Here is a 27,216-nt window from a genome sequence, read left to right as displayed (position 1 = left end):
ATCATGATTGTTGAACATACATTTCCCTAATCCCTGTGGCAACCATAGCTCCTGTGCACTGCAGTATTCTAACAGGGAGGGCCTGCGGCTCCACCATGTGATTGCTGACTCTCCGGATGTCACCTAGCGAGCTAATCTCAAAGAACTTCAAAATTCAAGGAGAGTGTATTCAGATGTAGACAGATTAGACCATTTGCATGTCTGTGAATGTGAGATGGAGGCGTGGCCTAGTAGGGATTAACAAATGCGTAGGAAATGTTGAGCACCTATACAGCTGATGCAAATTTGCATCTGGCTTGTGTCATTTCCTGAAACTGCTCTTCCTTGCCTGCAGCATTTCCAGTTCTTTTTCTATGATCCCTATCAGTTAAATGGCATAAAGGCCGAAAATAATAATAATAATAACAGTAAAAGCTTATTTTGGGGGCTATCAGTTTACAAGCTATTGTAGAGCATGCTATATGTGTCCAGAAAAGATTAAAATCATGTTAAATAATAATTTACTTTGTTAAAATGTTATCAAATTATGTAAAATACATTTTATATAAGGATACATGAAATGCAATTTCATGAAATTAGCTTTAGCAAGTCAGACATTTATGTCAGTACAGACAGTAATGTCTTTGAATTATTTACATTTTTCTTTATCATTCAGTAAATATTGCTGTATTCGACACAACTAAAACCATAAAAAGGCATTACCATATTTTATTTCAGCTAGTTGCCAAGGTAACATTTCTTATTTTCATTTAGTTTAAGTACTAAAATAACTGCAACTAAAAGCTAAAGTAAATAGCTAAACTAAAACTAAAACTCAAGAAAAAAAAATATAGTCATAAATAATAATAATAATAATAAATGACAAACACACACAACAAAGTTACAAAAACAAAAATGATTCCAACTAGTTGACAAGGCAACATTTCTCATTTTCATTTAGTAGTTGAAGTACTAATTGACCTAAAACTATATAAACTAGAACTAAAAAAAAAAAAAAAAAACTTAACGAAAGCTAAATAGACATATTTAAGAAAAAATTATTAAAAACACAAAACAAAATTCCTATAACTGAAATAAAAACAGAAAATATGAAATCTAATTCAAATATGAATTCAATAATAATTAACATAAAATAAAAAAATTCTAGTAAATCAATTATGCTAAAATAACACTGGTATGTGATTAATGATTAGACCGATTTATGGATTGACACATCATGTAATTTATTAGATAACATTTTAATTTTGCCAGGCCAGTTTTATTTTATTTGTTTATTTATTTATTTTGTTTTGTCGGAGATAGAGTAGAAAAAGTGCTTCATGTGAGATTGTGTGGGAGCTTGATGGAAAGGGAACAGAAAAGGATGAGGTATATGTTCCCGTATTGCTGTGAGTGTCTCCATTTGCATGTGTTTGGCTGATTCTGCATATCAGAGGAGCTAGACGGCACAGAGCACTAAATGAAAGTAGCAACAGATGGAGGGGCAGATGGAGAGAGTGACCAGCCATGTACACTCCTTTCTACCTGCCGTCCTCCAGTTCCGTTTCTCTCATTACAGACCAGGAGAGCGGCAGTTTGAGGAGCTTTCGTGACTGCTCAGTGCTTGTTGTGACAAGATTGGCCTCTAATTGAGAGATCTGTGTCATTCAAAAAGATCAAATGCAGTCGTCATGGATGTTCTTACAGCTATGGGCACTATAATACTAAGATTTTCCCATTTTTGTTATATAAAGGTTACATTAAAACCATTCCCTTATCAGTTATTTTTGCGACTTTTCAAATGCTTTATATATAGATTTGCACTCTACATATATATAAACAATGAGTAAAACTATTTTAATTTTAAATTATGTCCAGTTGCTATAATTTGTTATCAAATTGGTTGTCAAATATGAAACAAAAAAAATCAAGGTAAATGTTTATATATTTTATATAATATATATTTTTAGTATCAGTGTTTCTACAACTAAGGGAACTATAATACTAAGATTTCAACTGTTTCTTCTTTCTTTTTCTATATGAAAGGTAAGCATTATTATCACCTATTTCTGCTTCTTTTGAAATGCCTTATATTACACTCTGCCTGGATCAATACTTTCAGTCTAAAATATAAAAAAAATACATAAATTTTTAATGTTTTAATAATTTTTAATGTCATTAAAACAAAATATGAGAAATGAAACATTAAAAAACAAACAAAAAAACATGGTAAATAGGTCTATTGGGAACAACATTTTTATGGTGCATATATAATTTTTCAATTATGTGTTTTGAGGGTTTATAAAATGCTACACGTAAAATTAAACATTTTATTCTAAAAATGTTTTCATTTCAATTAGAATGCTATTAAATAATAAATTATTTGATATGTTGTGGAAGTGGCATTGTGATAGAAGTACAGAAAATTGATAAAACTTCCATAATATTGCTGTCCTACACTGTTGGGAATTGTTAGTAGATATATTAATCTAGTTAAAGAGAGTTATTTTAAGTCCATAGGGTCCAGAAGTGCCTGTAGTTGAAGAAACATCCTTTTCTAGTGTCTAAATTTATGGACAGTTGAGTCCCTCAATTCTGTCATTTCCCGTCCTCCCTCTGTTCCATCTTCATGCTGTTTTCCTAGCATGTTTCTTCATCTGAAACCTCTGCAGACCTCTGCGAGGCACAGAGAGCGTCGCTTCCATCTTGTCCAGATTGGATGTGATGTGTGGGCTGTCGAGCGGTGCAGATGCCATACTGCTGCGCTCTCCCGCTGTGTGACTGCATAGCGCTGTTTGAGGAGGCAATGAGGGTCTTTCTGAACCACTGGCCATACCTCTCTTTTCATTATCCTCTCCCCTGGTGTGAGACTACTGCACTGGAGACGAGAGGGGGGCTCGTTTGTCAAGCTGTCATTGTTTTGAGGCTGGCTCCGCTCTGGAGCAGACCTTGGTGGGGAAGGCTAAAGATTGGGGTTTAGGGTTAAAGGCTACAGTGGGAGCTCCAACTCGGAGGTGGGCACCTGCTTTGTGGTGCATCCTAGTGGTTGTTAAAGTCGACATGATATTGTATTTGAGATCCTTCTGTTTTTTTAGATCTAACTATCTGTATCTGTAGGGTGGGATTTTATCATTTGAGAACTGATTGGATAGAGAAAAGTTAAATACCTGAAAAGAGCCAAAGACAAATGCAAGTTGGAAATTTGATTGTGGAACTTGGAGGTTATATAATAATGTAGCTTCTTTTCCATTTACTTTATTCTGTGAATGTTAACTAATATTAAATTACTGTTGGTTTTATCAAGACTGCAGTTATCGGTAATTAAAACGGTACACAAACAAAACCTTCTAAGCAAACAAAAGGTACACAAACCAAAAACATCAATTTGGCTATTGGCTTTTTGATGCAAGATTACTGTTTTTTCTTTAAACATATTATGCATTCTTACAGGCCTCAAAAATTGAGTACAGTTACATTGACAAGCTGCTGTAAGGTGGAGCTTGTTGGGTAAATCAATGTTTTGCAAGAGTTGAGACACATAATACTCGTGCAACATGACTAGGGTACCTTTTTTCAATGGCTACATTGTCACACGCACTCTCTTCCTCGGGGTGAATGTACGTTGGTGCGCTGATTAGTATGCATGTTGCCGCACTTGTGTTCATGTCTTCGTCTTGTTTTCCGCTGTCTCGCTCTCTCTGTTTGCTCTCGGGCTTGGCAATGGTGTAACAGAAACAAAGGATGCTGAAACGAGACAGGCAGCAAAATTACAGGAAGAGCGTGTGTCTGTGTGTGTGTGTGTGTGTGTGAAGAAGAGGGCAGCCTAATTGGTGATAGCCTGCAGCCTCGTCATCTCCAGAGCTTCCTCACAAGCGAGTGATGTCTCTGTATTGGTTCCATGCCAGATGTTGTCCTCTGGCTGAGAGGCCGGTCTTTGCACAGAGGCAGATGTGTCCGGCCTCCATTATCGTGCTAAATTATCTAGGCGTATACACAGTACCAAGTGCCTCATCGGAGCTATTTGGGGGGGTTTTCTGCCTCTTTTCTCTCTATTTTTTAAACAAAACTCTCATACTCAACACTTCTGTGGTTCTGTACCCCTTTTCCACCAAAATTGTGCTAGTGATCTGCAAACCTCTCTCAGAATTGGCCCTTGTTTTCCCCCTGAGAGCAGAACAAAGATATAACTACTAGTGCTGTCAAAATTAGCGCGTTAATGCATACGATTCATTTTTTCAGTTTAAGTTTTTCAGTTAAATTTTTTCAGTTTTTCATAATTTTTTTCAGGCATTAAAAATATTTTACGCAATTAACACAGGGGCGGAGCTAGGGTTGGCCACCCCACTCACAAGTGCTGCTTCTGTCTTTTTTTTTCTTGACAAGAACTGCGTTTTATTTAGACGCAGAACATCTTTACAACCACATCAAACAGGAGACTTTTCAGACGCACACTCCAACTTCACCTCAGCGCCAAGCGCTAGTCAAACAAGCGTGGAAAAGGTACAGGTGATGAGGAGCTTCAGTAGAACAACAGTGAGCTGCTGTCAGATGACATGTTGTCAGGCCGTATGTCAGTAAAAACCAATTTTCCTGTCCTGTCAGCCGTTATACTGTGCTCGTAGCACGTGCTCTTCAAATGCACGCACAAATATAGCAACACGCACTGTATTATATTAAAGCGCTATAACATATTAAAGTGCAAATGAAACTATGAGCTTATGATGTCAGTTAAGTCATGAAGTTACCAAAAATGGCAATTAAAGCTGCCTTAAAACTGTGCATTTGTTATTTATGAGTCAGATTTAAGAACATATCTCTGAAACGCAGTGGTTTTCAAAACTGTCCTGGAGCACCCCAGCACTGTCTGTCCCCGCTCATCTAAGGGTGCTTTCACACTAGCACTTTTGGTGCGCACCTGGGTTCGATTGACGTCAGAGTTCGGTAAGTTTGGATGATGTGAACGCAGTCTTCCGAACTCGGGTGCGCACCCGCGAACCGTACCCGAGTCTGCTTAAAAAGGGTGGTCTGGGGTACGGTTCAAGTGAACTCTGGTACGGTTCGCTGCTGATGTAAACGCAATCGTACCAAATCACGGACGTGAACTGCTATTAATGACGTATTATTTGATAAAAATGTGTGTTTGTGTGTTTCACTCACTTTCTTGACGAGCGTGACTGACACGCTGCAAGCAGAGAGCTGTATATCTCATTTCTGTTCACCTTCAGAGTACTTTAGAGCATTTGCAGTACATTCGTAAGGCAGACGTAAGTGTCGTTATGTACTGAAGCTACAAATAATATAATGTGAACACAGTCCAGCGGGGGCAGGGGGAGGGGGGAGCAATCAAACTCGGGTTCGGAACAAGCAATCGAACCAAGTGTGAAAGCACCCTAACACACCCGGTTCAACTGGTCAGTTCATTACTAGAGACTTTAAGACTTTAAGAAAGTTCTGTTATAATGCTACTCTGTGCGGTCATCACCGGTCTATTAAAACGCACAACATATTGTCTTCCGAACTCGGGTGCGCACCCGCGAACCGTACCCGAGTCTGCTTAAAAAGGGTGGTCTGGGGTACGGTTCAAGTGAACTCTGGTACGGTTCGCTGCTGATGTAAACGCAATCGTACCAAATCACGGACGTGAACTGCTATTAATGACGTATTATTTGATAAAAATGTGTGTTTGTGTGTTTCACTCACTTTCTTGACGAGCGTGACTGACACGCTGCAAGCAGAGAGCTGTATATCTCATTTCTGTTCACCTTCAGAGTACTTTAGAGCATTTGCAGTACATTCGTAAGGCAGACGTAAGTGCCGTTATGTACTGAAGCTACAAATAATATAATGTGAACACAGTCCAGCGGGGGCAGGGGGAGGGGGGAGCAATCAAACTCGGGTTCGGAACAAGCAATCGAACCAAGTGTGAAAGCACCCTAACACACCCGGTTCAACTGGTCAGTTCATTACTAGAGACTTTAAGACTTTAAGAAAGTTCTGTTATAATGCTACTCTGTGCGGTCATCACCGGTCTATTAAAACGCACAACATATTAAAGCATCTTTCATGTTTCCATGTTTTCTACAAAACAAAACCGAAAATCGAGGGTGTATGATGTCATTGGCAGGCGACACAATGACACTAGTTAAAATTGCTTATTTCTCTGGATTTAAACATTCTTCGAAACATTTGGGATAATGTAAGTACACAAGTCAGCAAAATATGTAACACTGTTCTAGTGGTTTTTGGATATTTTAATTAAAAAATCTTACATATTGTGCCTTTAAGTCGCTGGGGTAAATTTGTAGCAATAGCCAAAAATACATTGTATGGGTCAAAATCATAGTTTTTTCTTTTATGCCAAAAATCATTAGGATATTTAGTAAAGATCATGTTCCATGAAGATATTTTCTAAATTTCTTACCGTAAATATAAAAAAAACGTAATTTTTGATTAGTAAAATGCATTGCTAAGGACTTCATTTGGACAACTTTAAAGGCGATTTTCTCAATATTTAGATTTTTTTTGCATCCTCAGATTCCAGATATTCAAATAGTTGTATTTCGACCAAATATTTTCCTATCCTAACAAACCATACATCAATAGAAAACTTATTTATTCAGCTTTCAAATGATGTATAAATCTCAATTTTGAAAAATGTACACGTAAGACTGGTTTTGTGGTCCAAGGGTTACATATTATATTATATTATATTATATTATATTATATTATATTATATTATATTATATTATATTATATTATATTATATTATATTATATTATATTATATTATATTATATTATATTATATTATATTATATTATATTATATTATATTATATTATATTATATTATATTATATTATATTATATTATATTATATTATATTATATTATATTATATTATATTATATTATATTATATTATATTATATTATATTATATTATATTATATTATTCCAAAGTCATTTCAGGGTCTTTATGCCATTACAAGCCGATGCAAGCATCAGATATTATTTAGCTAATAAAATTCATAACAATTAAAATATGTGTGTATTTTTGGGAATGTCTTTTAAACATGTTGTTGGACTCACTGAGGATTTTTTTTATTCACTAATTCACACTTTTGAAAATATTATTGATAGAGATCAAAGGTTAGTTTTAGAGATTTTATCAAAGATAGATTTTAAAAAATCTTCAGTTATTTTTAGTAGGTCTTATATTGTTATGGTTTAAATTTTTATCACTTGTATTATATATACGTATATATATATATATATTTTTTTTTTGCCATGAAAAACGAGAGTTAAGCAAACAAACAAACAAAATAATGGGGTGGTAAAGTGTTGTGGATCTAGTTTTGTTTCCTATTGATTCCAGCCTGGAATCAGCTTTTATGAAGTGGAAATGTGCAGAAAAGTTCCAGATCCGGCAATGGTACACTGTCGGCTGGCATGTGTGTCTCCTCCTCTCTTTCTGGACTGTATATCTCTGATTGAGCAGCTGGTGAGATTATGCCACTCGTTCTGAGACCTCAACTATCTCCCATTACAAATGAGATGTCTTGAGATCCGGCCCACTAAATTGAATTGCTTACTAAAATAATTGTGATACGAATAAACAGATTAAAGCAACGGACTGCGGTAAACGGTGCTTCAAAAGCCCCTCAGCAGGAATACATTATATGGTGTCTTGATAAATACTACTTTGCAATAAAAAGAACAAATAAAACGTGGTGTATAATGAGTCATTTTTATGGCCTTTATCTTCTGGTTAGACTGAGCAGCTCTGTGCTACTGTTGTGAAAGGCTGTAGAGAATTTCAGTGTCATTTTAGTAACCAGTCATTCATCTGTCGCCAACGACACTAGGGTTTATGATCAGCCACAGAGCTGCTGTCACTGCCCAGCACCCTCCTTTTTTACTGTTTCCTAAATTCTCTCTCCTCTTCTCTCTCTCAGATGCCACCATCCTCAGTTATGATGGCAGTAAGTTCATGAAGATCCAGTTGCCAGTAGTGATGCACACAGAAGCAGAAGACGTGTCTTTGCGCTTCCGTTCCCAGCGTGCCTATGGTGTTCTCATGGCAACCACCTCCCGGAACTCAGCAGACACTCTGAGACTGGAGCTGGACGGAGGGCGTGTCCGACTCACTGTCAATCTAGGTACATCAGCCAATTTGATCGCTCACCTTAGTAGTTAACATCACACATATATATATAAAATGTACTGAAATGTCACACAACAGTATTACTACATTATTTTTTCATCTATTGTCTATGTTAATACGATTAACAATGTAAGATTTCTTTTTGCCAATATTTCCCTTTATTATTCAGGTAACACCTACATATTTACTTGCCTATGGGGACATATCATTGACTATTAGGCTATTGTTTTTATATACAGCTAATTATATATACTATAGACTATTAGACTATAACTATTATATTAATTATATTACCGTTCAAAAGTTTGCAGGTCAATAAGACCCCAGAAATTAATATTTCCATACATCAAGGATGCATTAAATTGATCAAAGTGACAGTAAAGACAAATGATTCAATTTCATGCTAAATAAATTCTCTTCTTTGAACTTGGTATTTATTTAAAAAAAAAAAAAAAACATGAAAAATATTGTATCACGACCACAAAAATATTAAGCAGCACATCTGTTTTTAACATTGATAATAATAAGAAATGTTTCTTGAACACCAAATCAGCGTATTAGAATGATTTCTGAAGGATCTTGTGACACTGAAGCTGCTTCTGTAAATTTATCTTTGCCATCAGAGGAATAAATTGCTTTTTGAAGTATATTAAAATAGAACAGTTGTTTTCAAATGTAATAATGTTTTACATTATTATTTTATTGAATTTTGATCAAATAAATGCAGACTTGTTGAGCATAAGAGACTTCATTCAAAAACAAAAAATATCAAACTTTTGAACGGTATATTATATTATATTATACATTTGTTAATATGTTAGATTTATATATGTTTTTATAAATGAGAACACTCCTGGGTGTCCCTAAATGAGGTTTTGTCCAATTTTGCCCATTTATGTGGATATGGGTATGTACACACACACACACACACATACATTAAACATATTACAATCCTTGTGTGCTGAAGAGAAGGATGTAGAACCTTCAACGGCCAGAGTCTGCGGCCAAGCGCTCACTCCCAGATGAGCACGCTGTAGACTTTCCCTACCAGAGAGTGCACAATCCCAGCCTTGTACTGATACACAATAGTCCTTCTCCTGCATACTATAGACTCCTCGCTAGAGCGTTACACGTGACAGGAGTACTGACAAGCCATTGTTCTGCCCAGTACATTTAATTTACATTTCCCCAGAAGCCACTACACTTTCCTCCCTCGTTCGCTCAGCTTAATATTATACAGTCTTGCTCCACTCATAAAGCACCACCTCTGCTATTCACGAGTTCAAGCTAGTTCACACTAAGTAAATTTGAACATCAGTCGTTTAACTGTCCTCCCACATGATGTCAGGTATTTCTCATGCAAAACTGAGCTAAAAAAGTTCCTCTGCAGAAATGTGCAGAACCAAACATCCCCTTGCTAAGATGAATGTCAGCCATTCCCATCTGGCAGTGTGACGTACACTGTGCCATTTAACATGTCCGCTTGCCTATAGCATGTCTAAAACCTTCCAGTAGTCCCGGCAGGTTCAAACCTGCACACCTCCGCATACACAAACAGACACGCTCCCACACAAACACCACTCATTCCTTCTGTCCCGGAGGGTACTGCACTCCCTGTTAGGGTGGACACACGTTGCTCTCTGGCTGTTAGCGGCCACGATTTTCACTGTGGTTGACGACACGCGACGGGCTGCAGCCTCATGGGAAAAAGATAGAGCTGGATTTGTGTAATGCTCTGAATTCCTCTCAGCCCTCCACTCCATCATTGCACACACTGAAGCATGGGACAGCCCAGACTGTGCATGAGAAATATCGATTCTCCATTCTAGAAGTACGCTTTGCAAAAGATAGTAATGGGAAAGGGGGGCCTCCTCCCAGGAGTCAAGCAAGGTTTTATATTATACAGTACCAGCCAGAACAAAAGCAGTTTTATTGCACTGTTCAGTAAGGAGTCTCAGCGGTACTGTACTTTTTGGTGTTTTAAAGACAGTTCACCTTGAGGTTTTTTTTGTTTTTTTTTAAGATTTAGATTTTAAGTGTTAAGTCAAATTCCAATGGGAACATAGGGGTTTGGAAAAGCAGTTAACATCTTGAATTTTAAGTGATATCAGGGCTCAACAATAAGGACAGTAAGTGTGAGAGAGTTTTGGGCCACTTGACAGGCCAATTTTACGTTCATCGATCTTGTACATTGATGTTTATGCCTTAAACTTAACCGTTTGATTTTATTTGATGTAGTAAACATTGTTGTGACAAATTCTGTTGATTTGTCACTAACATAATGATATCAAACTGGCTAGCATTGAAATTGCAATAATCACTTATGAAAATCTTCAGTAAGAATGGTTATGATATAATGCTGGGTCTAAATAATTTAAATTAGATTAAAAATAATAATTTAGCATTTACTATAAATTGAAAATAAAAATGGATTTCTAGCATTTCATGTTTAGCACATAAAATACATTTCTAGAAAATATAAACATTTAAAGTGATCTTTCTTTTGTTGTGAGGCCAGTGAAGATGTTGGCAGGGCAAGTAAAAACAACTTAAGAAAAAATCCTTATTGTTGAGCCCTGAAGAGAATTTATTTAAAAGCGGTATTAGTAGCATTAATAATGATCGTGTCAGTATACTGTCTTTAGGGAAATTACTGAGAGATATGTTTTTTTTTTCGTGCACACACACACACAAACTTCACCCATACTAGCTTTCCTTGAAGTGTCACTGTGAGAGATTACTATAAAACGTTTTCTTCCTATGTTTATTCATGCACATGGGGTTCTTCTCACACGCAAAAAGGAAAAGTGAACCTCAAGTCAAGGGCTGTGAGTTTTTGGAGTGTTTTCATCTACAGGAGCATTCTGAATTCAGCTCTGCTCCCAGAAGGCTAAGGCTTACCGTGGACACGCTCTGGTGCTCTGCTGCGACATGTCCATAAACACTAGTTTTTCCTCTCCTTCTTATCTTGCGGCCTTTTTCCCATTTCCAAACTCTTCAAATATGACTCGTTCTTTAATTCCTCTATTTTTGCTCATTAAAGGGAAATAAAGATAAAAGGTTTTTAAAAATGTGCATATGAGAGCATCAGCAGCGCCATTGGCGAGGATAGGCTGTTTCTCTGGCAAGATTCTCTCTCTCTTCTGCTTCCTGTGCCACTTTCTGAGCTAACCCAGAGAGCAAATCAATTACCTCTGAATATTCAGTAGTCCCGAGACTAGTATGGAACTGGATATAATCACATTTCAATACATGCCAAATTTCCCTAATTCAAAATATATTATGGCACAGTGAAGGCATGAATATTCATTAGCGCAGACAGCGAGTCCATATCCACTCCACCTGGGGTTCATTATCAGCACGCAGGAGGTAGAAAAGAAAGAGTGCGTATCTGGTCAGCGAAACAGCACTTCTCCGCTCCACCTGGTTTGCGTGTCCGTCCCCAGTTTGTGGGCGATGTGTTGAAATGGATGTCTGCAGTCATAACCTTGAAGGCTGAATTTACATCTTGTCTGTTCTCCCCCATCTAGACTGTATCAGGATAAACTGTACTACCAGTAAGTGACTTATCCCCTCTCTTCCTCTTCTCTCTGCCTCTATGATACTGAACCAAAGCGCCCTCCTTTGTATGTGTACTGTTCATTTGTATGTATGTGCGTGCGCGTGTATGCTTTCAGTAGTGTAAAACAATGCGGTTACGAGGCCTCTGTTTTGCGACCAGCAGAGCTTTGAGTGGTGTTTCCAAACTGCGAGCAAGCTGTCAGGCACGGCTAATTTTTGCCTGTGGGCTGCAGGAGCCTTCAGGCTCCCTAGCAGCCATTTTCTAGGAATGTGAGAAATGGAGCTGACTGGAATGAGAGCAGAGGCGATTAAGTTTCTCACTCAAAGAGCACACTCCAGCTCACGCCATTTCCAATAACCCTCGCAAAGATCATTTCCTCAGAGAGCCTCTCTTCAAATCCCTCCTCAGCCTCGAGCTTGAGAGCCAATGTCTGCCTTTTATTTTCCTTCCCTCATCTTTTTGTTGCTTCCTGGTCACTGCAGAAGGAGAGACCATCAGGAAGTGTTTATTTTTCGGTGGGAAGAGGAAAATGTGGCTATTTTTTGAGAATTGTGTAATTATTTACTCACCATTATGTTATTCCATGCCTATATGAATGCATTTCCTTCTTTGCAACAAAAATTTATTAGATAATAAAATTTATAAAATTAGATATTAAAATCTTCACGAGGTCTTTTCCATACAGCGGCATATAGAGCACAGCTGTTACACTTCAAAAAAAAAAGGGGGGGGGGGGGGGGATTAAAAAAGGGGGGGGGGGGGGGGGATCATGATAAATGTCCATATGGTGTACGCTATATTCTAACTCTTCTGAAGTCATACAATATTTAAATGAAATGATTCACTTAGAGTCTTCCTCTCCAGTGAACTGCTAATTGGAGAATACTGCTATGACTGGATCATTGAATCAAATGTGATTCATTAATGAATCAAACTACTATAAAAGAGACAATTGTTTTCTGATTCAGTTTACTGACTCAATGATCTGGTCACAGTGATTTATTTATTTATTTACTTTTGGAGCATAACAGATGTGAACTGTTACAAGCAAATGAATGGTTTATTATGAAAATTATTTGTGCCATATTAAATGGCATAAATTATGGCATAACGTTTTTATAGAGGACTCTATATATTTATTTACCTGTTTTTTTCTTCCTTCCCCATGATTGACATGTATATTCTAAACATTCGCCTTTTGTTTTCCACTTAAAAATAACAGCATACAGATTTGGAACAATGTGAGGATGAGTTAATTGACAGATTTCTTCTGTTTTCTTGAACTATCATTTTAACAGCAAATAGACATGCTTCTTTAGGAAGGTACTGGAAGAAGCAAAAAAAAAAGAGATGCGATGAGACAGATAGGGGTTCTCCATCTCCGCAGGCTTTGCCAATCAATTTTTTCTCTCTTTTTTTTAATTTGAGAGCTCCAGCCTTCCCTGGCATTGATTCTCCAAATGCCTCGGAGTAATTAATGGCAGGCTCTAAAGGCTCTTTCAAAGGAGTCTTTGTTTGCTTGTTTCCGGTACGTATCTCTTTGAGTGACTCATCATAGAATGTTATGTCCCCAAACTGCCATTGCTCATTCACATTCAAAGAATGAACGTAATGATCAGCTCCCTCATCATCAAACTAATATGGTTCTGCATCTAAATTTGGCCTTCAGAAATAATAGCTTTGAACTGTTGCATAGTAACAAAAGCGAATTTGTTAATTTACAGAAGTAGGCAAGCCTGAGTTTCTTGTCCAGTCAAAAGCATCCAGACATTTCAAGGATTTTACCTTTCATCACATCATCTGATAAAGTGTTTTGTCCCTTCGTCTTACTAAGTATATTTTGCTTGTGCGTCTTTACAGGATTTTGTGAGTGGATTATTGTTTTATTTCATTGCGACCCGGAGCTCAGTATATTGGCTAATTTGACAATAAGGCAGTCATCTGTGTTAACCTGAATGCCAAAGATAACAAAGCACCTGAGCTTCCTCGAGGGGCTTTGCCACATCCTTTCGTCTACTCCTCTGCATAATGGGAGCACAACACACTCTCAGACACAGTAGTCTTATAAACAGGCCAGTTGCAAATTAGGGTGCACGTTATACGATTTTAACCACGATTTTGCAGTCTGAGACAAATTTTAAAGATTGTAAAATATTTATTTTCAATTTTGTTGTCGTAGGGCAAATTCAGCAGACTCGAATCTCTTAGTGTGACATGCTCATTCTGAAATAAGGATGTCAGACGGGACACAGACTGCCCAGTCAATGACGTATATCTCAAAATCTGTTGATGTCACACAATCTGTCTTGGCTTTTCTTACTTGGCTCATAATTATACAATCTGACAAGCTGCATTCATAGCTACAAAGCATTTACATGCACTTAATTTCAGTTCTTTTGTGTGTGTGTGTGTGTGTGTGTGTGTGTGTGTGAGTATGAAGTCAGACTAACAGATGTGGATAATGCAATTGTAGCTTGGATTCGTCTAGCACATCCATTCAAAAGCTTTTTTTTGTTAGCTATTTTTTTACTTTACTTTTTTCAAGTCTCTTATGCTCTCCAAGTCTTCATTTATTTGATCAAAAATTAAGTAAAAACTGAAAAATTGTGAAATATTATGAATTAAAATTGTTTTCTGTTTTAATATATTTTAATATGTAATTTATTCCTATGATGGCTAAGCTGAATTTTTGTGTCGCATAATCCTTCAGAAATCATTCTAATATTTCTTAATAGTTCTAATTTCCTCTTATTATCAATATTCAAACTCATTGTACAGCTTAATATTTTAGTGGAAATTCTTTGGTAGAATTCTTTAATGAGTAGAAATGTTTAAATAACAGCATTTATTTTTTAAACATTATAAATGTCTTTTCTGTCAGTTTTGCATCCTTGCTGAATAAAAGCATTCTTATTTTTTTTATCTTACTGACTCAAAGATTTTGAACAGTTGCATATACAAATGAAACGGACTACAAGTGGCCTCAACAATCTGCTCTTGCTCTGAGAGACAGAGGTGACTTAATCCTTCAAATATTTGATTACGCATTGTGTCATGTATGCTTAGACAGATAAAGACTGTAACTCGACTATGCAATAACCTGCTATAGCTCAATTATAACGGTGAATGTAAATGTACTTACACAGAAATTCACACATGATGAATTCTTGATTAAAACTTGCTTGACAAAGCATAACGTAATTGAACAGGTGTTGTTATAGGCGCTTTAATGCCCATACACCATAGATAATGTGCAAACTGAATACATTTAAGATGTATCTGATGTCCGTATTTTTAAAACAGACATTGAGCTGCCAAGCTTCCTATCAAAAGTTGAACTATATTTTCCAAAAACAGCACAGGTGAAATGCAAGAACACATCCTGTGTGAACTGCCCTTTGCACATTGACATGTCCCCCAACAGCAGATCGCATGAACAAACTCCAGTCTGATTATTTAATAACACGTTTCCACAGAAACGTGTTTACCGATGACAAGTGGAAGACATTTCGATGCATTCAGAACATCCTTTACCAGAATCAAGAGATTCATGTTCATTCAAAAGGACCTAATTTCTCTGAAACAACCTACTCTATAAATATGCAGCAGTGTTGCCATTTATTGAAGCAGCCGTGTTCATAAATATGCAGTGGCGACGCTCCTGTTTCATTTGTGATGCAGATAAAACGGCGGACAGGGTGAAAAGCGATGCAAGCCCACCGAGCCTGAGCGAGCCACACCACTATTTGTGTTTTGTTTGTTTGTCTGTATTTACTGATCTTTACATAATGTGGCTGACTGTATAAGTCTCACACATTGTAAGTTTGTCCTTTGAGAATAGTATTAAAAGGCCGTTTACTTACACAGGTCCCACAGTCTCAGCCCTAACCTGCCCTAATTTCTGAGTGATGGACCAGATGGTTACATCATGATGCCCCCTGTTCCATCACAGCCTCAGTATCCCAGTTTTCCTCAGTGATGTTCAGATCTGGGCAGGATGGATGACTTTGTTTGAACCACTGGGCATCGGACCCGAAACCTTTTATCCCACATGATTGGCTCTTTAAATGATTTGGTCCTTCCTAATGAAGACCCAATTTTGTCTCCAAAAGCGAGCCATCAGGAGTCCCAGGGGTTCGAAGAGATACTCTGTCCTCTCAACAACTCAGCGGTCTGCACAGCAGAGGCATCATTTGTGTACCACACGTATGTATTTTTACCTCGATGGGACTACATGCTGGTGATGTTAAATAAAGTTACCAGAACATTCTCACCTGCATCTATTCCTTAGAGGGAAACGGTTGCAGGGGGAACGGTTGAAATGGGCCCAAGCCATCAAGCACTCACCTCTACGAAGCACAGAGTCTTGCTAATTGCGCTGGGTGTTTTGGCATTGAAGAAGCAAAACAGCTCTAGCTTGATGATGCGCTAAACACAAAGTTGCCGCGAGCTGTTAGGATCCTCCACATCTCCCTCACAGTTGGGCTTCTACCCACACAGTAAGGAGCCTTGGGAGATAATTATACACAACTGCATATGAACACAGAGGAAGCTGGAAAAGGTGTGAATGGTCCCGTGAAATCCACAGGAACCAATTCCACATCGATAGTGAAGAAGGAAGCTCGGGTATGTCTGAAGAGTGGTTTGTCACCTGCCGGTACAGTTGGGTACAAGGTCTTAATTCAGAAATGGAAAAGTTTCACATGGTAGTCCCCTGCTGAGAGTTTTCCTTTTAACACAACACGCAGAAAATGAGTCTGACTTGGTGTGTTGCTTGTTTACATTCTGTTATTTCAATTTACCCAAGACGCAAATTGAGTAAGATGTTTTTCAGAGCTATTATGAACCTTTATGTCATTCATTTTGTTGTGTTTATTGCATTTTTTCCACTGAGGAACTGAAAGAGAAAACCGGTATCTGTTTGATTCATGTGTGCATCAGAAACAGAGTGGCCATCAAAGGTTTGGGGTCAGTAAGATGATTTAATTTTTTTAAAGAAATTAATACTTTTATTCAGTAAGGATGCATTAAATTGATTAAAAAGTGGCCGTAAAGACATTTATAATGTTATGAAACATTTCTATTTCAAGTAAATGCTGTTCTTTCAAACTTTCTGTTCATAAAAAGAATAGGCATACTGGGAAAAAATTTTTTATCACAGTTTCAATGTATCAATGTAAGAAACTTCTATTAAAAGCATTGATAAATCTTCCCGTTTAGACAACAGAAACAGGGCATTGATGGCAGCCATTTTTTTTTCTAAGATGTTTATGGTTTTAAGTTAATTAAACCTTTAAAATACATGTGCTTTTTTTTCTTGTTCTATTCTGTTCTGTTCTGTTTTTCTTCTGCTATCCTTTATACAATGTTTTTTAGGGGCCAAGCACCGAAGGTGCGTAGGCACCTATTGTATCCGTTAGATTTCTTATTATTATTATTCTTCCGCCGAAAGTCTATGGCAGCCCATAGAACCGCTTGCGGGAAAGTTATGAAATTTGGCACACTGATAGAGGACAGTGAGAAAAGTCACCATAGCAAATTTGGAGTCTCTAACTCTCTAGCGCCACCACTTGTCCAAAATGTCAATTTCTTTATGCTAATAACTTTTATCCGCAGCGGTTTGGCGTATTGAGACCAAACTTGGTCTGTGTTATAACAAGCATGACCTGAGTCTACCTGCAGTGTTTCGGCGCTGTGCCACCTAGTGGTCCGGAGATGTGAAAAATGCATATTTTTGCCTATAACTTCTAAATTGTTTTGCCAAAAATTACAAAACTGGTCTCTTTAGATTGGATGCATCAAGCCGAGTCGAACCATACCCAATTTTCCCATGTCAGCCATTTTGGGCGTTGGCCATTTTGAATTATGCCATAAAATGCTATATTTTACGAATGCATTGGCGTATCATTACGAAACTCGGTATGTGTCTTCGGCACCATGCCCTGATGGTACGCAAAACGTTGGGGGGAAGCGTCACCTTGTGGTCAAAAGTTATTAAGAAATTTACAAAAATGCTAATAATGTTTGAATAAATTGGGCTATTATAATGAAACTGGTTTCCCTATATTCTTTGGGTCAATCTGAGAACATCGATACCAATTATGCCAAAATTGGCCAAACTTCCTGTTTGCCATTTTGAGTCATGTTGAAAATCTACTTTTTCGAACTCCTCCTAGACCGTTTTTCCAATTTTGACCAAATTTGACTCGGATCATCTTCAGACCTTGATAATCTTCGGATCATCTTCGTTACACGAAACGGTTTTCTTTTAGCGCATCAATGAATTTGCTGAAAAGATGCCAAACTGTATCTGAGGCTGTATCTCTGCGAAACTTTGACATATTGACTCCAAACTTTGTATGTGCCATTGTGACCTCACACTGACCACGCCACATCAAGTTGATAATAGCGCCACCTATTGGTCGAGAGAGATAAACCATTCATCAACCATCAGTAATGAAATTTACAAAACTGTCAATAACTTTTGATAGCATTAGCCTATTTTAATTCAACTGGTCTCCGCCATTTTGATTTATGTTGAAAACATACTTTTTCGAACTCCTCCTCAATCGTTGGTCCGATTTTCACCAAAATCGAGTCAGATCATCTTTTGACTGTTTTGACAAAATGATATGGATTTCGTGTCGATAGACGAACCGGTTTTCGTACAGTGCCACTACAAATTTTAGGCATGGTGCCAAAATGACTCTAAAGCTATATCTATGCAAAGCTTTGACATAATGACAACAAACTTTGTGTGTGCCATTGTCACACCAAAATGATTTGATTACAGCGCCACCTGTTGGTCAAAAGTGATAAGCCGTTTAATCATATTACTAGTGGTTGTATTTATGATTTTTCAGCTATTTCAATTACAATCATCCTAAAATTGGTTTTATTACTCATTGTTGCATTTGGTCTGATGCTCCATGCCATGCTTAGCTCCTCAATTTGCCTCTGGAGTGCTTGGCCCCGCAATTGCTGCTTGCAGCTATATTTTTTATTTGTTTCTGTTTTTACAAGTCATTCATTTTCCGCCTCACTCAGGAAGTGAAAAGAAAGCGCCTTTTACAGTTTGGTAAATTTAGGCATCAGAAACAGGCCATGGATGGTGGCCATTTTGTTTTTCTAGCACATGTGGGCGTTCATAGATTTTAAGTCAATTCAACCTTCAAAATATATGAGCTTTTGTGGTGCTATCTGTCTTGTTGCATCTTTTTCAGTGCGAGTGTTGTTGTGCTCAAGGACACGCCTTCAATTGTCTGAATCTATGACATAAAGACAGAATCAGGGATTCTGAGCAAAAGGAGATGTTTTATTTAAGCTCCCGTGGAGAAACAGAAGCAGGGGCTTTACATGTTTGAACAGCCTGCTATTGTGCAGTCTCATCTCTCTCTTTTTGTATCCTCATTAATTATCTGTGTCAGCCATAGCTACTCCTGTCATTGGTGTGTGTGTGTGTGTGAGTGTGTGAGTGTGTGTGTTTATGACCGTTGTTCCTCTTCTGAAACGAAGAACAAGCCGTTGCCAATTAGGGACTCTGCCTACCCAAGGGTGATAGTGTGTTCAACTAAGAGCGTGCTGTCACATCAGCTCGTGGGTTGTTAATATGGTCTGAGTGTCAGCAGGATGAAAGATGTATATTTAGAAACTAGTGGGGTCACTATACGCTCTTGGCTAAATCAGGCTATAGGTTGAGAGCAGCATTTTGGCTGGTTAGGGGTTTGCACTTCAGGGATCCATATTTTCACCTTGGGTCTCTGACATTTACAGTTGCACCATCGAAATGGTTCGGCTGTTTGGATTTTGATGACCTTTAAATTATTTTTTATAAAAACTGCTTCATACGACAGAATGAAATGTGAGGCGTATTGGTTTAAGGTTGGAGTTTTATGTTGCGGTTATTTATTATGCCGTGATATGAAAGTTAATGTTTTAACCTGCTGTGCTCTTTTAATAAACAGAAAGACAGCCTGTTTCTTCCAGTTTTAGTTATAATTTAACCTAGCAGTACCTTTTTTTCTCCAGTAACCATAATTTCTAATAAATTAAATCCCTCACACACGGGTGGTTGTAGACAAGAGTGTAGGACACAGTCAATACCAGTGTCAGAAATTCATGTTATTATAAAGGGAAGGGTCAATAAATGCCTCACATTTTTATTATATTCTTTTATTTTATTTATTACATTATTCTTTTACAGTGTTGGGCTAGTTACTCAAAGAATGTAATATATTACTCATTACTAGTTACTCTTTTCAAAAGTAATATTGTTACTTTACTTATTACTTTCTGGCAACAGTAATTAGTTACACTACTAGTTACATTACTTTTTCTTCACTCCCCAAAGAAGTTGTAACTGTGTATCTTCCACATAAAATTCTTAATCTAGAATGTTACTAACAACATATTTCTGCCTCATCATTTGACCAAAATCCACATTGGATCGCAGTCAGAAGTTATTGCAAATACTCAATAGTGATTGATAGTGACATTCAAGTAAAAGTGTTGTATTAATCTCATTAATTGTCACGTGTAGCTTGAAGCTAATTGTAATTTCTCCGTTACCCATATACGATTATATTTCATTATGTATTTTATCAAATCACATAAGTTTGTAAGAAACTGGTTAATTTCCCAAAAAGATTTGTAATTTTAGTAATATAATGTACCACATGCTGATCAGAGGGATGTGGGTGGGATGTAATGCCAGAGTAAAATAAAGCCACAAATTAAACAACAGTGTTCAGATCAGATCATCGTTTTTCCTGAAAAAATCAAAATAATGCAATATTTCTATCTGCTGAATGTAAGCTTTTCCATATTCCTTGCCTGCTGCACTGCGGACATCGCATGCATGTGTGAGTCGTGAAAATTATTGAAATAAATCTAGGAATTATTTGATTGTTGGATTTTAAATCAGCGGGGTTGAGACATCAAAAGTAACGACGCTGTTTTATGGATGGTAACTAATATTATTACTGAAATCTTATTAGTAATTAGTTACACTACTAGTTACTGCAAAAAGTAATATTATTACAGTAACTAAGTTACTGCCCAACACTGTTCTTTTATTCATATTCTTTTATTTATTACATTATTATTTATTTATTACATTATATATATTTTTTGGTTTTACCTTACCTTAGTTTTATTCAATATATATTTCCCTCACAACTGAAAACTCTATGCTATTTGGTCACTTTTGACAGGATTTTTGCCCTGATCCCTGGTTAATTACAATACATAGTAAAAATTTAAAAATTGAGCTGTAACACATCCATATTTTAAAAATGCCAATCGATCAAAGAGTTTGTAAAATGCCTTTAGCATTGCTGATTAGTCAGTCCCAGTAGAGCTGAATTACTGTGTCCTCAATATGAAGCTCGTCCTGCCTCAAAATGGCTGCCTGCGCTTGGTTCACATGGGTATCGTTCTCAGCTGGATGAGCTAGATATGAATATATCTCATCTCTCCTGGCTGAGACGAGTGTGTGTGTCTGTGTGTGCGTCTGGTCTGTGTTCTCTTGCTAGCCCTGTCCTGTCAGAGCGCTCTAGTCTTACTTAACTCTGCCCTCTCTCTCCACCCTGGGAGATGAGAATCAAAGTGACCGGACACACGCAACCATCTGCCCCAGTTCATGGCAACGAGCTGCCCTCCCAGACAGAGAGAGAGGCTTTTTGTCTTTGCTGCTTGTGAGTTTGTCTGAACACAACTTCCTAATAAAGGCATAGCAGCCCTAGACCTTTAGCTGTCTCTCCAGCTGTCCAATCACACGCTGTCACCTTTTCACATACATCCTTTTGCAGCAATGGTCAGAGGCCTAAAAAAAGCACGTCATGTCTTGTATATCGCCGGAGGCTTGACAGTACTGCCCCTTTGTGTTACCTCTCAGTGGTGGCTTTTTCTTTTTCTTAGATCTGCAAAGATTCCTTTAGGGGGTGCTGTTGCACAGTCTGAAACCTTACATGCTGCTGCTTTTCTTTCCTTCAGAGCTGGCTCATGGCCGGCCGATCTCGATTCATAGTAATTGAGAGCAGGGAGGGATAGAAAATCGATTGGGAACCTGGCAGTTCTTTAATGGTGACTCTTTTTACCTGTTATCAAGTGAGATGGGCTGCAGGGGCCTCTGACAATGACACGCTCCCCTCTTAGCAGCAGTTTGACTGATTAGGAGAGACAACGATGTGTCAAAGAAAGGCAGAGCGGCTGAAATCACAAAGCCTGCAGGCTCCTCTGCGTGCGCTCTGATCATCTAGTGGGAGCTCGATTGGAGCCTGGAGGTCCAGGGGCCCCGTCGAACTTGCTGCACACGCACACGGGATAAAGAGAGGCTCTACAGGCGATAAATTGCTTTCTCGAATCGAGTTTACAATCTGTATAGGTTTTTGGATGTGTTTCCTAAACCACTTTACAAATTTACTTTAAGGAATTGTAAGAATGTGAGATGCATATGCAGCTGAACATCTCCACTGACATCACAGATACAGACTGGTCCCTCAAGAAGGGCCTTTGTAAAAACAGTTACATGACTCCATCTAGTGGAGGTGGGATAATTCTGTTTTCTGCACTTTATATATGTGACCCTGGACCACAAATCCAGTCTTAAGTCGCTGGGGTATATTTGTAGCAATAGCCAAAAAAACATTGTATGGATCAAAATTATAGATTTTTCTTTTATGCCAGAAATCATTAGGGTATTAAGTAAAGATCATGTTCCATGAAGATATTTTGTACATTTCCTATTGTAAATATATTAAAACTTCATTTTTTATTAGTAATAGGCATTGCTAAGAACTTCATTTGGACAACTTTAAAGGCGATTTTCTCAGTATTTTGATTTTTCTGCACCCTCAGATTCCAGATTTTCAAATAGTTATATATCGGCAAAATATTGTCATATCATAACAAACCATACATCAATGGAAAGCTTATTTATTCAGCTTTCAGATGATGTATCAATCTCAATTTCTAAAAATTTACCCTTATGACTGGTTTTGTGGTCCAGGGTCACATATGCTAACAAATACATTATTTAAGGCAAGACCGAATTCATAACAGGGCTGTTGTAGAGATCATAAATTGGACCACAGGACATAGATAGATCAAAATGTGTGAATGTGATGTGTGAGAGTATCATTTCCTCCGTTATTTCTAATTTTTCTCTACATGGATATCAGTCACCTCTCTACACCCCTTTTTTTAGTTTATCCCGTTTCACAACCCCTTTCTTCCTCTGTCTGTCTCTCTCTCTCTCTCTCTCTCTCACTCTTTCTGTCTGTGCTCTTTGTGTTAACTGCTGTGTGGGACATGTTGTAGGTAAAGGTCCAGAGACCATATTTGCGGGCCAGAACTTGAATGACAATGAATGGCACACAGTTCGTGTCATCAGAAGAGGCAAAAGTCTGAAGCTAATGGTGGATGACCTGCAGCCCTCTGAAGGTACAGCACATTCTCAAGTATTCTACCATCTTAAGACTCGCACTCACACACATGCAAATTTGAAAGTGAGCATCCTATGCCCTATTATGAAGTGTAGAGCACTCAAAGTGGGGAGTTGGAAGGATGAAGGTTATTGTCTCACCTTATATGAATGTATATGTGATCAATGCTTTATTTTGAATTAGAAAGTTGCTTTGAAAACATACAAACAAAAAACAAACAAAAATTTTAGATTGCAATGTCAAATACAATTTCAAATATGACCTATTTAATAGTGACCTAGTTTAAATTTGAATAAACTTACATTATTAAAATATTTATATGTATATACATGCATATACACTGCCATTCAAAAGTTTGGGATTTGATGAAAAATACTGTAAAAACAGTAATATTGTGAAATATTATTATATTTTAAAATAACTTTTCTATTTTAATATATTTTAAAATGTAATTTATTCATACGATGGCAAAGTTGAATTTTCAACAAACATTACTCCTGTCTTCAGTGGCACATGATCCTTCAGAAATCATTCTAATATGCTGATGTCTGTGCTGAAAAATAAAAAAATTCTTATTATTATCAATGCTAAGACAGTTGTGCTGCTTAATACTTTTAAAGACAACAGTTATAAGTATTAATAAAAAATTGTCACAAACCTTTGAATAGTAGTGTAATTTTATCAATACAAATCACATAAAATATGTAAAGATAGCCTTGTTGATATAGCCTTTAGGTGTATACCAGGGTTTCCATGTAAATAAGTAAATTAATAAAAAAATAAAAAAACTTTGATTTTAAAATATGAAACCACAGGTATTTTATGTTATATAATATGTATATAAATTGATTTACTTATATAAAATAATAAATTATTTCTTTGTTGGTATAGTTATTGGGTGTATGAGAGAGTTTTAACAGGGTCATGAAATGGAGAATCAAAATGCACTTGATATTTACACATATGAGAGGTTACTCTGCAATAACATACTGCAGGTTTCAAAACTCAAAACTAACTCTCCAGTATAAAATATGAATTATTCTTTTGATAATTGAGTTTGAAATCGGGACAATGGTGACGTCACAATGCCTAAACGATTAACTTCACACTTTTCCTGTTAGTAGTGTGAAAACAATCTGTTGTCAATATTGTGAATATTTAATATGCAGAAAGCGATCAAAACGTATTCTCATTATAACCGCTGGAGCAGTCGATTCAAATGCATTTCATGACTCCTGTAAAATCCCATGTAAGATAAATCACCTGTAGTGTTAAGATCAATCTCAGGGACGCACCACAGATTATCACAGTCATAATTATTTCATTTAAGTAATTGCATGTACTCTTTGCTAACGGTCTTGTGGAAGGGCCTTTTGTGAAGAGATTCAGTGGCTCACTTCCAATAGCCTTCCCTCAGTGCTCCTCAAGGGCAAAAACACCTTTTGCAATTTGCCCACTGAATGAAGCATCATAAGAAAAAGGGAGTTCTTTCCCACAGTGCAGTACAATCATCTTTAGTTTCTTGCTGAACTTATGTGTATTCGACACTTTGAAAAAGACTTGGTATTTGGCTTAATGCTGATGCATTCAGAGGCCAAACCACTGAGGGAATACATTATACTCACATAACCTTACTGATTTTAGAGTGAAAGAACTTCCTCTTGGGAAGCTTTAAAAGAGGTTTTTGAAATATTTAAGGGCTTCTTTCTCTCCCACTGGATTGCAGAAAGATGAAGTTAACCTTTTTTCCTTCAAATTCCCTAAAATACTTGTAACATTCTTCCAACTCTTAATGCTCTTATGTTTTTCATTTTTTAGTCTTCCATGTTTATTAAAAATCTCATTTTGCTGCAGTAAATTTAAGTTGGCCCGTTTGGCAATACTGCGGCCCTGTCCCAGATATATCACTTTATGTGTACGTGTGGTCTTGCAACAACTTGCAACGTGTCCGTGAATTCCACAAGACTTTATGGTGTCCCATTTTTCTACTACATGACAATCTATACTGTATGCAGCATTACGTCATCCTTTTGGGACAGGACCTGTTTTGACAGTCTTCCCTTCCTGCATTAAATCTGTTTTCGATTATTCGCCCTGTAAGGTCAAATCACGGGAGACCACACGCAGCTGGAGTTCCACAATGTGGAAACGGGCATCGTTACCGAGAAGCGTTATATGCCCGCTGTGCCCTCCAACTTCATTGGACACCTGCAGGGCTTGTCCTTCAATGGCATGTCCTACATTGACCTGTGCAAGAACGGCGACATCGACTACTGCGAATTGAATGCCATGATTGGCTACAGGAGCATCGTGGCAGACCCGGTGACCTTCAAGTCTCGCTCTAGCTATGTGACCTTGCCCACCCTCCAGGCCTACTACTCCATGCACCTGTTCTTCCAATTTAAGACCACTTCACCAGATGGACTCATCGTGTACAACCGAGGAGATGGCAATGACTTCATAGTAGTAGAGCTGGTTAAAGGGTGAGCTCCATTGGTTTTTAATGCACCATGTTTGATTGGAATGTATAGAACATGTGATAAGTCCTTCACTAATTGTCTTCATGACTGTTTGCATGCAGATATCTCCATTATGTGTCAGACCTTGGAAATGGAGCTCATCTCATCAAAGGGAATTCCAACACACCACTGAATGACAATCACTGGCACAATGTGATGATCTCACGAGATACAAACAACCTCCATATGGTCAAAATAGACACCAAAATCACCACACAGACTACCATGGGAGCCAAGAACCTGGATCTGAAAGGTACTTTTGATGTTTTCTTAAAGAGAATGATCTCTGAAAGATTTTATCTGATAATTAGAGCTTAACGTGACACATGAATTATATAAAAAAATAAAAATAAATGTATTTTTATTATATTATATTATATTGTATTATATTATATTGGGTGTACACTACTATTTAAAAGTTTTGGGTCGCAATTTTCACAAACACAGTTTTTTTTATGTTTTTTGGGGGGTTTTTTATCAAAAAGAGTTATGTTGTGAAATATTATTTGTAATAAATTCCTGTGACTGAAGCTGCATTTTCTGCAGCTATAACTCCAGTCTTTAATGTCACATGATCTTTCAGAAATGTTTTTTTGTGCTCAAGAAACATTTTTTGTTATTATCAATTTTGAAAACGTAATATTTTGTGGAAACCATTATAGGGATTATAAGGATTATTTGATGAATATAACATTCAAAAGAACACAATTTATTTGAAATTGTAAATGTCTATCAGGTTTGATCAATTTAATGCACATTTGTTGAATTAAATAAATAATTTCCATTAAAAAAAAAATTTTTTTTAAACACCGACCTCAAAAGTCTGAATGTTGTGTATATGCGTTCTTTACCTCACATTGACATTCACATTGTTGTGTATTGCAACAAACAAATGAACCAGCAGGGGGCAGTGGTGTCCCTTTTCGTTGGGCATTTACATAACATGCTCCCCTGATAGTTTAATTGAAAACACATTGCCAGTCAGAGCATAATATTTCCTGTCTCTTCAGGTGATTTGTATGTCGGAGGTGTGGCCAAAGAGATGTATAAGGACTTGCCAAAGCTGGTGCATTCTAAAGAGGGCTTCCAAGGCTGCTTGGCTTCTGTAGACCTGAACGGCCGTTTGCCAGACCTGCTTTCAGACGCACTGTCCAACGCCGGCCAGGTGGAGAGAGGATGCGAAGGTGAGGAAAATGGTATGAATGAAACATACACCAGGTCGGCTTAGCGAGTTCCTTCACTTGATGACTACAATCTCCAATCCTTGTCTCCTCTCATGCACTTGTTCATCCTTTCTGCTTCTTGATCTCTTCATCTGTTCTGTGTTTTCTTCATGCTGGGCCAGTTTTAACCGGTTTCAGGAGTCTGTGTTCTGCTGTTGGCAACAGTGGTGTTGATTAGGGGTGAACGATATGGACATGTCCCTATCATTGTCAAGAGATCTTGTGTTTTTTTCCAAGCTGTAACTGTGATGAAGCTGAATATATGAGAGGAAAGAGACTGGTTAGTGCCATTAGCCTTTAGTGGTCATATTCATTAGTGAAAAATAGTT

General features: G+C 37.4%; 1 protein-coding gene across 12 annotated transcripts in view; it reads left to right on the top strand.

The window, feature by feature from the left end:
- The window catches only part of nrxn1a (neurexin 1a), a 187,057-nt gene that overhangs the window by 95,173 nt on the left and 64,668 nt on the right, over positions 1-27,216 (top strand). For 9 of the 12 annotated variants that reach the window (XM_016268811.1, XM_016268808.1, XM_016268805.1 and 6 more), the window contains 6 exons: positions 7,931-8,134; positions 11,670-11,696; positions 23,021-23,143; positions 25,247-25,628; positions 25,727-25,917; positions 26,675-26,860. In XM_016268811.1, coding sequence (XP_016124297.1) covers positions 7,931-8,134; positions 11,670-11,696; positions 23,021-23,143; positions 25,247-25,628; positions 25,727-25,917; positions 26,675-26,860 — 1,113 coding nt within the window. The remainder of the gene's footprint in view (positions 1-7,930; positions 8,135-11,669; positions 11,697-23,020; positions 23,144-25,246; positions 25,629-25,726; positions 25,918-26,674; positions 26,861-27,216) is intronic. The other 3 variants (XM_016268809.1, XM_016268803.1, XM_016268807.1) reach the window with 2 other exon arrangements.

Source organism: Sinocyclocheilus grahami, unplaced genomic scaffold (assembly GCF_001515645.1).
Source record: "Sinocyclocheilus grahami isolate Dianchi unplaced genomic scaffold, SAMN03320097.WGS_v1.1 scaffold47.1, whole genome shotgun sequence".
Classification (NCBI taxonomy): Eukaryota; Metazoa; Chordata; class Actinopteri; order Cypriniformes; family Cyprinidae; genus Sinocyclocheilus; species Sinocyclocheilus grahami.
This window is presented reverse-complemented; position numbering and strand designations above follow the sequence as displayed.